The sequence below is a fragment of the Aphanomyces astaci genome, assembly GCF_000520075.1.
Source record: "Aphanomyces astaci strain APO3 unplaced genomic scaffold supercont1.24, whole genome shotgun sequence".
NCBI classification, from domain to species: Eukaryota; Oomycota; class Saprolegniomycetes; order Saprolegniales; family Verrucalvaceae; genus Aphanomyces; species Aphanomyces astaci.
In genome coordinates this window covers 43,420-55,590 of record NW_009798287.1, presented here as the reverse complement: position 1 = coordinate 55,590, position 12,171 = coordinate 43,420, and the positions used below count along the sequence as shown (strand labels likewise).

Here is a 12,171-nt window from a genome sequence, read left to right as displayed (position 1 = left end):
ACTCAATTAATCAATTCGATAAATCATTTCATTCCCCAACATGACAAAGTATACTTCGACCAAGTACCTTTCAAAGAGGTATTCTGCTACCATGCGTGGAATTTTTGTGACATGACATAACGGATCCATTTCACCAGCTTACTGCGCATGAAAAGCAGCCACCTCTCCACTTTAAGGCTAACGTCTCAGGGAGCAAGACGACTTGAATTGCCTGTGGTGATTCCATACGAATTGACATATGACTTGTAATCACTGTGGACCACCCCTTCACTACATCCACTCTCCAGAATGAATGGCACTCACTACCTTTCGTCCGTTTTTTTCGTCATCCGAACATATCATTGGATGTCTCTCTGAGCTCAACACCCAACAGTGACATGATTAGACTCGATCGGAAGAAAGTACTCATAGCGTCTGACCTTGGCAATGAATGACATTCACGAAGTACCAATCGTACGACCAGTTTGAAGTGGCACATTCTGGATTACCAAGTCGTACGCTCGTCTACTCCAAGAGGTTCGTCGTAGGAAGCGACTAGATACATTGTAATTCAATACTAGTATGCATTTTCCGGTACTTGTACGTGTGTTATATGGAGTACAGCGACCCGGAACGTAGCGACCAGCCCCGCAGGGCAGATTTGTGTACTTTAAAGCTATTTTGCAAGAGAACGAGGGCGGAATGGAGCATTCTAGATAGCGGTAAGGTAGAAAACCAAATTACTGTTATTGTGCTTTCGAGTGAAATTTCGTGTTGTGGCGTGGTTTCTCGTTGGAATTTAAATCGATTTGATTGGCTACTTCAGATGAGCTCAAAATTATTAATTAATCAAAACCTTCTAAATGAAATTCAACCAATCAGATCGATTGTGGATCGGGGGTGGTCGGCGCGATTCATTGCACCCCCTCCCCAAATTTGTATCAAATCGACAATAACTGCAAGAACACTTTTTCCGAGACGCTGCCGTGGAAGGAACGGAAGCTCAGCATGGATGTGATAAATAGAAAATACAAGCGCCTTTTTAGAGTCTACAACTTCTCTCAAGAATCTACAACTTCTCTCAAGAATCTACAACTTCTGGCAAAAATATCCATGACTACAAGTTCTATACTTCAACTTTGTATGCTTTGAATATCAGGGCCAGTTTGATCGGTATGTCAACTACACACACTTATGTACCCGGGAACAGCATTATACGAACATATAAGTGGCTTAGGGGCACGCATTATATGAAACACAAGGGGTTTCGGGGTTCCGGGGTTACAAGAGTACGGGCAAATGCGTACGAAGCTGGAAATCGATCGGTGCATGGTAACGTATGCGACATGTGGATAAGTTGAAGTTGTAGAGTCTGGATTCTGTAATTGTAGATTCTTGAAATGCAGTTGTAAATTCATGGTCTCTCAGCATGGATTCAAATTCCGAAAAGTGCTGGATGAGGCCAAAGTGGTGGTGATTGATTGGACATTCAAATAATCGTGTTTCAAGGTCTATTTGACAGACATATATGCTATTTTTGAAGCAAATGTACTCAAAATGTGAGAACCAGTTAATGGTGCACACTATTATCTTTAAATTTGTATATCTATTTGCATATTTTTTGTGTGCTTAGGTTATGCAATTTCGGCAGTTAAATATTTAATCCAGACAGGTAATACAATTATACAGTTGTAACAAAACAAAACAAGACGCCAAAATTCACTTGGTCTATTAGATTAAGGAGGTTATCTCCCAGTATTTTGACTACATTTGATTGGCTGATTCAAGTGTCATTAAATGGTTCGAGCACCTTAAATTGGTTTTCTACGTTAGTGTACAACGTGGCCAAGACTGCTCATGTGCTTTGACCAGGTTACAGTTTAGCATTGTATTGTGCTTTTCAACATTTCTGCCAGTGGTTTTAGTAGCTTTAACGATTGAACGTTTTGTACTTCAAGGTTGCACTTGACTAAAACGAAGCATCTGTCAATTGGGACTTGCAGGACACAAACACATCACTATGAAGAATTAAAGGTCCTTGATTCCTTCAAACCAGGGTGTACATTTTGGAGGGGATACATGCAACTGATTTAAGTTGTCACGTGCGAGTCAAGCGGGAAAGACGCGATGCAGGTCAGAGATTTCTCAATGCATACTTCACAACGGGTCACGCAACTCTCCATTCCTCATAACAACAACCAATAACGTTACTATGATAATCCAAACTCAATTAACCAATAACGTTACTATTGCATGTCGCCTGAATCAACAACTGTAGAGAACGACAACTTCGAACTTGACAAATTCGTCGTATTTTAAGAACAAGCATGTACATGCGGGTAAGATGCATCATGTCAGCGATGCTGTATAGGCTGAGCTAGTAATGGACTGTCTAGTATTACACAGCTCGAGAAAAGCGTCATCAAAGTTCGTCCTTTTTCGACATATGCGCATAAGACATGTCGCTCGAGTACCACAAAAACATGCACACTAAAAATATTGCATCCGCTAAAGTAATGAAATATCCGGAACTGGTCAGTTTTCAAAGTGAAACGACGCGAATTTCTGAATGCAACGCATCGCAATTGCAGTGACCTGTAGAAAGAATGTCAGCTCAGCAGCCTCCAACAAGAAGGATGACTGTGATGAAACTCCAGACTTTGCTCTCGCCAACCATGAATGCCTCGTTTTTGGCCTTCCATAACTTCGTGTTATGATGAGTTTTCGCCAGTTCCCGCATCTCCTTGGCGAAATAGAACACGTTGTTTCAGTAATTATAGGTGCAAGGGACAAAGCATGGAATTGAAGCCACCGTTTCACTCGGTCGCAGCAGACAGTGGAGTACAGCGTCGGAAGACCACATCGCAATACACTGTAGAGGCCGCAGAGGAGAGTGTAGTGCAGCGACGACAAAGGACGTCCTCTACAACACACCTCCGTCCACCATCATCGTTGCGCTGCACTGCCTTCCACCCGCCGAGTGCGAATGCGAGGTCGCGGGCGGTGGAGTACAGCGAAGATGGTGAACGGAGAAGTGATGTGGTGGGGACCCATGGAACATCGCAATATAGCGCATCGGTGCACCACAGTGGCCCTCCACCATCATCGTCACACTCCACTGTCCACTGCGGCGACCACACTACCTTCATCATCGATGCAGTCCTACACTCCACCACCGCAGTCGCCCAGATAGCAGCAGGCCAGTGCAGCGACGATCAATACGCCCTTCTACAGCACTTCTCCGTCCACCACCATCGCTTACTCCACCGCCCGCCGCCACTGCAATCTGCGGGGGAAAGGCGGTGGAGTGCAGCGAAGCTGGTGAACGGAGAGTAGCGTGGACCTATGGTAAAGGAAGTGCAGGCACCATATGGACTGCCACCACTGCACACTACTGACCACCGCAATTCTTGCACGTCTTCGACCGTCGCAAATTCTTGAGGAGTGACTCGCAGGTGCTGTACGTCCGTCAAGATGCGGCACCGTCTTATGGACAAAACGGCCAACTCGACGGCAGCGGACTGTGGAGTACAGCGACGGTAGAGGACATCGCAGTATAGCGCTCCTCCAGTCGTTTCCTCGACTCGACGATCGAAAACACTTAGTGTATGTACATCAGTGGACATCACAGTAGCCGTCCACCATCACTGCCCCGCTGCCCGCCACCGCGGCCACACCACAATGTCCTCCATCATGGACCCACTCCACCGCCCACCACCGTCGCCCCAAATAGCAGGTAAGTGACTTCCGTATGTGCGTCACGGTGCGGAACCGTCTTCTTACCGGCACTACCGTGGATGTGCCAACGTTAAACTAACTTCGCGTTGCGTCAACTACTTGAGAGCACCTGGGCAAGGATAACGCACCGCCATCTCATGGCCTAGTTTATCGGGTAGCACTGCAGTAAAACACAGCGTTTGCCGAAATTTCATCGGCAAACACCCCTGTCGTTTCGTCTGGATACCACAAAATCCAAAGGAAATATTACAAAACTATAGCAAGAAAGTTCAAGAATTATGGTATTAAAAAATGGACCAAAATGGTCAAATTCTCATGTAAAGACAGTCCATGTGACCACTTCAACATCAATGTTCTGTCGAAACGGCGCATTTCGAAAACCGCAGCAACCACACAGCACACAGATGGGCGTTTGGACCACCACGACGAGCGAGATCGTGCAGCAGTCCACCATACGCATCACGGGACATTCGACATGTCCCGTCCTCGAAGGCATCCTCGTTTCCTTGTAGTATTTCGGCAACCCACAAAGCCCCCGACAAGATGGAGACCCGCTTCGACGTCTTCAAGAGGTAGGCGGAGTAGTGGTAGACCAGGTATGACATCAACATCATGCGACGTCGCTTGAGGCGCCGCCGACGAAGCAGGATCATCATGGTCGTGACCATCGTTTTGGCGCGCAAGTTTGAATCCGGATGAACCCAGACGGTTTCACCATCTCTTCTTTTTGTACTGCGTTTGTATATTGTACAAATTTTGTAAAATCTCATTTCGAGTTGTGGCATATTTTTATGGCGTGGTATCCAGGGGAGCCCTAAGCAAATGTTGCTAGGAAAACCAAAAACTCTAGCAGGAGAGCATCGGTTTCTTAACTCAAAGGTCTTGGGTTCGATCCCCGGCTTCCCCGGATTATTTCCACAAGAATTTATCCGTCCCTCCCCTTGGGAATCCGGATAACAAGGCCGCGTACGAAGACGAGGACCGAACTTCGAAGAAGCTCGGTCGAAGCACGAGGTAAGCGTTGAGCGAAGTAAAAACCGAAGATTACACACCGCCCCTGGTTGAGCAGGCGCGTTACAATTGGCGCAGCGGTTCCATAACATGTGGTTCAAGTGTCCGCCCTCGGGGAGGAATATCTTAACAGTAAAAAGGATAATCCAAACTCAATTAACCAAAAACACTAGCATCCAATCAAAATGAACCAAACCCATAGGATCCAAAAAATCACCTCTAATAGAGCACACTAATCAGTTCAACACAACGCTGGACAGCCCAACAGCGATTGAGCTCTACCGCTTCACGATTGACCAGCTTGCCCTTCTCACTGCTAAGCTTTGACTTCCCGATCCCGTCGTTATGCCTGCAGGAGATAACGTTCGAGTACTGGAATCCCTGGCCATGTTATGTCGTCGCTTTGCGGAGCCGTCGAAGTTACACGCGATTGCCAACGAGTTCGGGCGTTCACAAGCCGCTGTTAGTCGCATTGTGCTGTGTGTTGCGCGCATGATATACAAGGTCCATGCTGACTTGTTGTACATGAGCGACGGCCTTCTCCGTTCACGAATGGAGCGATATTGCCAGGCTGTCAAGACGAAGGGAGCACCCCTCCAAAATTGTTGGGGTTCATTGATGGAAATAAAATTGATGGAAATTTTGATTGTTGTCTGAAGTATATACAATAGTTATTGTTATTGATGGAAATCTTGATTGTCATCTGAACGATTTACTTCGAAGTATCTACTTTGATTTGAAATAACTTTACTTACAGTTATACATTTCGCATAATTAATTTATATCATATTTATCGTTAGGAACCAAGCAATTTGTCGCTAACCCAACTCCTCGGTTAAACGTTCACGCCCCGAACGAAAATCTCCAGCGGGCGGCGTACAATGGGCACCCGCGAAGCATTATTGTAAGTGTTTATGGACCGGTCGAGGGACGTCGACACGACAGCACAGTTCTCAGTTACAGCAAAATACTTGACATGTTCCGCTCGGACGGGACAGGACTTTCGACGGACGCGGTGACCCCGTCTACGGATGCAATCAATTCTTTATTTGTCCGTTTCCGCTCGCTGGGACCGACACCAGACAACGTCGGTTCACCTCTCAAATGCGCAAGGTGCGGGAAGCCGTCAAATGGAGTTTTGGTCGGCTCAAGATCCTCTTGCCGTTCGTCTTTGACTCCAAGAAGATGTAGGTGCGCAGAACCCCTGTGGGGAAGCTGTTCTACGTCGCGGCGCTTCTCACCAACTGTCATTGTTGCATGCAACCCATGGGCAACCAAATTAGCATGTACTTTGATCTCGACCCGCCGAGTATTGATGAATACCTTGGTCTAGTGTAATACAATTTGTAAATATTGCCGATGCTCGATAGTAGTACCATGATTGTTAAAGTGGTATTATTGAATACTACCGGTAGTATATTCCATTCATTAACCAAATTAAGCAGATATATTTTCACATAATGTTGACTTAACGCTTCTGCATTGTGCTAACAAAAATTCCTGCATTTGTTTGTCACGGGCAAGATCGCGTTCATGCTGCTTACGGTCACGCCCATCCTGCCGACGCGAACGTTTTCTTCACGCAAGTCTTCTTGTTCGAGCCGGTCTTTGAGAAATGATGTCACCATCTTGAGACTTGGGTCTTTACCCGTGACGTTGTCCACTGCGGTCGTAATGTGTTGCAAAAAGTCGACCACTCTTGTGCGCTTGCCCGATTCGCTTCCATCTATGGCATCCATCGACTCCATCGCCAATTTGCGCATCATAACGCCAGATTCCTCGATGCCGTCCTTCTTCGATGCAAGAAGCGATGCTTGGGTGTCCTTCTTCTCCACGAAGTCGTTAACTTGTGACAAAATATCCTCCAAAAGTTGCTCGCATTCGCCAAATTCTTTATCCGAACCGCTTCGGGGCATTGCGGCTAGAGTATGCTCCTTGTACGCCTTTGTCAGGTTGTCGAAGCGGGTCTTGCAGCCTTGCCTGTCTTTGGCCACCTTAAAACGTCAGTTTGCCTTGAAGTCGCTTGCTATGTCCGTCCATGTCTTCATGAGCGACCCAGACGAGGCTGTCCAGGGCTTGGCGTCGTTGACTGCGATCAGGAGTGTGATGTCGTCGCTGCAACCAAACGACTTCCGCGTCGAACCGGCGTAAGCTCCGGGCTCCTCGTAAAGGGCGTCTAAGGTATCGTCCTCTGTTGGGTGCTGCGAGTTGCTATTCAGCTCTATGGTGGGAGTTTGAATTATGGACTTGAGCCTCTTTTGACTTCGAATACGCATTCTCAAACTCGAATTGATTGGCTTCGAAAAGCTTGTATTTCTTGAATTCTAGTTTGAATATTTTTTCGTGAATCTCAAACTCGAACTTAAACTCGACTTCTTTCGAAAGAGCTCTAATACCTTTACTTTACAATTGTACCTTGACAGAACTTTGACCAATCAAAACATTGTCAGATGAATTTGTCGTTTTTCCATTGGCCAATTGGGAATATACACGACAGATGGATTTCATAATATAAATATGAAAGAATTATCCGTTTAAAGACAAAAATACACTGCCAAATTCTCTACGTCATCTGCTACATTTACTGTTAGCACATATTGTTTCGAATTTAACTTCAATAGTTTACAGTTAGTTAACAGTAAGATAAAGGAAACAGTGCGTAGGTGCAGATATGCATTGCACACATCGAAATTCCTCTAAATTATGATAGGTTAAACATTACTTCAATGGTTATACTGTGTATTTTAATATTTTTTGTCATCTGATTCTCCGGTCTTAGCCAATCAAAACAACAAAAATAATTAATATTCCGTTCGCTTGGATCAGTTTCAATTGAGTGTTTTGAGTGTCTGTTTTGAGAGCTTTCGTGAGATCAAATTCAAACGAAAAGTCGCTGTATTTTATCTCAAGTTACTTTATTTTTTGTTTCATACAAATTGAGTTTCAAACGGCTGAGATACGGTCATGGAAAGTCCCTACAATAGTATACGTATACTGGTACAGTATACAACTACACGAAACGAGATGGCACAAACAAAAATTCATTGAGATATAAAGTTAAAGCATGGCTCCGGGGGTGGATCCTACAATGTAGACGGGGGTTTGATGCTGCGTGGCGGGTTGAAGGACAGTGTGGCGGCGATACGCGAGCACCACAAGGATGAGTGCGATCGCAGCAATACACGTGGCGATGGCAATCATCGCTACATTGGTTGTTCCTTCACTGGTGCTGGCACTATCACCCGAGGTTGTCGTAGAGTCTGGCTCGAACGCAACCAGCCACGACGCAGTGACGGTGACTGTGCCACCGTCGTCTTGACCGTCACACACAGGGGGCTCCAGTGGATCGATGTCATGAGAGCGAACCTCAAAGCTCAGTGGGCCGCGAACATTCCCTGCGCATTCCGGGCACTTCACCGACAGCATCTCCATCGCTGGAAGCGGCACACACTCGCGACGACGGGGGTGGTAAATGTAGCCCAAATTGCACGCACAATCGCAAAGTCGCTTGCGAGATCGAGGTTTGCACGTGGAGTGAGGCGGGCCAGCACACGGTGTGGTGTTGTTGAACGCTGTCACAGGACACGACCGAACGTTGCACTCGAGCGTGTAGACGGGCTTGGGCGTCGAGCATGATGAGTCTGTGAACTCAATGATCTCCTTTTGGTCCATGCAGGCCACCGTGCGAGTTTTGACTCCGCCACCGCAGAGCGCAGAACATTTGGACCATTCATTCACAATCCAATGCGTCGCCGACTTGTCTTGGGACGAACATCGGCGCAGTTTTTCACGAGCACACACTGACGACGATCGAATCGACGGTCCGAAACACCTTAGAACATGCCACGTCAGAGGATCGAGTCAGGGTGTGGAGTGGTTGCGTACTTGGTGGGGTCCTGGACGTAGCAGTAGCTGGTCCGGTCAGATTTGAAGCAGCCAGGCTGGGTGCTGACGCTGGGGCATGTGACAGTCGTGCTGCATGCACAAGGGTCTTTCGGGGGCGGTGGCAACAATGTATTGGTCGATCCATTGCACTGCATGTACTTTTGACCCACACAATCCATAGAATCGTAGTACGCTGCCCCCACACATCTACGACAACCCTATAAAACTCGAAAAATTATGTCTGATGACTTACTTTGTCGGGTCTTGGACGTAGCACCACGAACGACCGCGGAAAGATTGGCAGCCACCACCTGCGATAGTTGGACACTTGGAGTCTGTCGAGCAACTGCATGGGTCGGAGGAAGCAGCCGTCGTGGTAGGCGGATTGGTTATCGTTGTTGGGGGCGTTGAGTTTGAAAGTGTGGGAATGAGCGTTGTATTGGCGGGTGTAGGGGCGGAAGAGGTGGTGGTCGTTGGGACAACAGTAGTTGTAGTTGTGGTGGGGGTTGCAGTTGTTGGAGTTAGGGTTGTGGTGGTGGTTGGGACAATAGTAGTAGTACTTGATGGGGGAGTTGCAGTGGTTGGAGTTAGGGTTGTAGTTATCGGAGTTAGGGTTGTAGTGGTTGGAGTTAGGGTTGAAGTGGTTGGAGTAGTAGTAACTGGGGGGGTATTTGGACTTGGTGAAGGCACCAGTGTGGGGCAAACGCCATCAAACTCTAGATAGTACAGCGTCTTGCCGTTGGCGTTGGTGCATGTCACCGATGGCTTCGCACGAGCACACTGGTCGTAGCCAACAACGTAGCAATATCGCTTGTCCAAAAACGTTTGGCAGCCAGGGCGGTATACCTCGCGGCACAGGTTTTCAGTCGAGCATGCACATGGATCCACTTGTGGTAGTGGCGTGGAAGTCGAAGTAGTGGCCAAAGGTGTCGTCGTTGTAGTGGTCGTGGCAGGACCGGCGGAGGTAGTAGTGGTTGGTCTTGCTGTGGTGGTCGTTAGTTGAGCAGTTGTGATTGCTGTGGTGGTGGGTCTGGCTGTGGTGGTGGTAGCTCTGGCTGTGGCAGCTCCGTCGGAACTGTATGGTTTCAAACACTTGTCCAAGACACTTTGCACAAACGAGCACACTTGGCCGTTATCGTAAAACTTGGTGGGGGTACTCCAGTCGTATGACATGATCCCGCCTTCTGCAAACGTGTGGTCTGCTCCAAAGTTGTGGCCGATTTCGTGGCCCACAACGATCCACGTATTGACACCGGCGTCGATGGACACGCCAGTGTTGTAGCCCATGCTGCTGCTGCACAGAGTGCCCACCCACGCCAGCCCCGCGGTATTCCCCGTTCGAGTGCGGTCCGCGTCGCAATTAGTGTGCAGGTGCCACACCCCACAGTTTTCTTGATTGCACAGGGGCACATCTTCTCCTGCAGCAACCCACCTAAATGACGGGCCAAGTTGTTAGCCTTTGCATTCATAGTGCAATTTGACGTACGATTTGACAGCGTTGAGCTGGACATTCATATCGACCATGGCGCCACACGTTTGCGGCTCTACGTTCCATGCCGCCCCCCCCGCCGCCGTTTCAATCAGGAACGCCCCGATGGTCAAGTGCACGCCGATTTGGTCGTCGTAGAGTCCGTTGATAGAGTTGTACACTGCAATTAGGTAGCTTTGAGTCTTTGCGGCCCCTCCTACGAGCCACTCCGTTTTAAACTACCTTTCAACGAGGATGATGGTGATGGTGGAGTGTTACCATGTTCAGACGTAAACCCGGCGTCGGAAACGACCCCGACCGTGATTTGCCTCGCACTCCACGTGCACGTTGCCATTCGGCCAAACGTCGACGTTAACTGGCGATGGTGCTCGTTCGACAGCGTCGCAGCTTCTAGTGGGATCGAGTACGCCACCATACCAGTCACTGGCGACGTCAATTGGTGGGCATTCTTGTGGTGCTCCACGGGGTCCACGACCACAATCTTGTCGTGCAACTTTATCGTTGCATGGAACGTATGGCGGTCAAACATTGTGAGGCGGATGTACCCAAGGGGCAATGTCCCCTCGTAAGCAATGTGATGCGGCTTGTGCGACTTGAGGAGCGCGAGCTCTGGACCGTCGTGCGCCCACACAAACGAGTCAGCGGCGAACAAGTTGCGCTTGAGTCGAACGTCAAACTTCACGTCCATGCCGTGGCTCGTGCGAAAGTGAACGTGCAACGATGACGGGTACGGCGCGTTGGGCGCGAGGGACTCGACACCATCGGCACTTGTAACGGACACATAGCTCACAACGGCAAAGTCGTGAACGTGTGGTTGTGACGACAACACTACGAGACACACAATTATGCTCCAAACGCCATGCTTGCCAGATATAGTTAGCCTTACCATCTTCGAAAGATGTGATGTGTGTTCCATGCGCATCGGTGGTTTGATGGAAAGGGCCTAGAAGGAGCAATAAAGCGCGACCTACCCAAGAACGCCCAAGCATGGCCTACGGCAATGAAAGAAGCGCAATGAAATGCCAAGTCAATCGCGACCCCAAAATTAGCGCTCTATTTTGAGAGAGAAGTGGCTATTATTAGAAAGCCATGCGGCTAGCGCATCGTAACAGCATTACAGTACTATTATTAATACTAGTACTACGTATTGTGCATTTCACTCGTTTTGGCTATTCACACCATAAACCAAACCAAACCTGGGTGTTTGTTACATCGACCCCAGTGTTTTAGATAATCCGTACAGTGAATTAGGATCACGTTTCGTTACAGAATGTAATTATAGGGAGGTCATTTATGCAACTCCCTCGCTTTTGCACATTTGAAAAGTGCAAATCGAAGTTATATCTGCTATTCTCGGGACCAAATTGCACAATTCACTGGTCACCACGAACAACTTTTGATATTACAAATGACACACAGCGAGGACATGCGCCTGTTTTGTACCGTACAGCGATATACGTATGGTGCCACATCGTAGAAAACCACGCCATCTTCTTGTTCCATCGCATAGTACATGCAGGTAGCGCGTACTACGCGATGGAATAACAGCCAAGGTGTTTTGGTCACTTCAGCATCACATGTGATTATTATTGCTCAGAGTTATTAGGTATTTATAAAACCCCAGTGAATTAGCTAAAACACCAGGTATTAATATTTATTCAACTTTGTAACACAGTTACAGCAGATGTACCACTCTTTTAGCCACGTAAAACCGACGCCAAAACAAGTGCAAAGCACAATAGTAAAAACTAACGTTATTGGGGACTGGAGGTCTCCGCAAACACCATTTCCGGATCATTTCGCATCCGGATAGGGTTCGTTTTTATCATGTCGAAGCCGATGCGCCAGAAATTGCATCATGAGGTACAACCAAAACCTCCCCAAATTATACTACAGGTCACACACAGTTCATTGGTTATAAATACTTCAATAAATGCATACGATTGGTTAAAAGTACACTGGTTGCCAAGACACGACAACATGGGAGGTGCACTTAACGCGGCCATGATAGCGTACTGGACCCGCTGTCAAAGGCATGGAAGGGCAGCCACTCGGTGTCAGCAGGCAGT

General features: G+C 47.8%; 4 protein-coding genes across 4 annotated transcripts; 2 read left to right on the top strand and 2 right to left on the bottom strand.

Moving 5' to 3' along the window:
• Window positions 1-2,775: 2,775 nt before the first annotated feature.
• H257_09607 (hypothetical protein) lies at window positions 2,776-3,871 on the top strand (the record flags this gene model as incomplete). The annotated part of the gene is made up of 3 exons (XM_009835865.1): window positions 2,776-3,300; window positions 3,435-3,533; window positions 3,614-3,871. 3 exons carry the CDS (start codon window positions 2,776-2,778, stop codon window positions 3,710-3,712), a joined length of 723 nt encoding a protein of 240 aa, XP_009834167.1. The 3' UTR covers window positions 3,713-3,871.
• A 1,738-nt stretch (window positions 3,872-5,609) lies between these two features.
• Window positions 5,610-5,919, top strand: H257_09606 (hypothetical protein; the record flags this gene model as incomplete). The annotated part of the gene is made up of 2 exons (XM_009835864.1): window positions 5,610-5,632; window positions 5,727-5,919. 2 exons carry the CDS (start codon window positions 5,610-5,612, stop codon window positions 5,917-5,919), a joined length of 216 nt encoding a protein of 71 aa, XP_009834166.1.
• A 296-nt stretch (window positions 5,920-6,215) lies between these two features.
• On the bottom strand, window positions 6,216-7,004 carry H257_09605 (hypothetical protein; the record flags this gene model as incomplete). The annotated part of the gene is made up of 2 exons (XM_009835863.1): window positions 6,216-6,708; window positions 6,790-7,004. The coding sequence occupies 2 exons, from the start codon at window positions 7,002-7,004 to the stop codon at window positions 6,216-6,218; spliced, it is 708 nt and encodes a 235-aa protein (XP_009834165.1).
• Window positions 7,005-7,753: 749 nt separating this feature from the next.
• H257_09604 (hypothetical protein) lies at window positions 7,754-11,118 on the bottom strand. The gene is made up of 6 exons (XM_009835862.1): window positions 10,989-11,118; window positions 10,361-10,930; window positions 10,100-10,298; window positions 8,867-10,045; window positions 8,614-8,820; window positions 7,754-8,560 (listed from the first exon to the last, which is right to left on the bottom strand). Exons 1-6 carry the CDS (start codon window positions 11,089-11,091, stop codon window positions 7,786-7,788), a joined length of 3,033 nt encoding a protein of 1,010 aa, XP_009834164.1. The 5' UTR covers window positions 11,092-11,118; the 3' UTR covers window positions 7,754-7,785.
• Window positions 11,119-12,171: the final 1,053 nt, after the last annotated feature.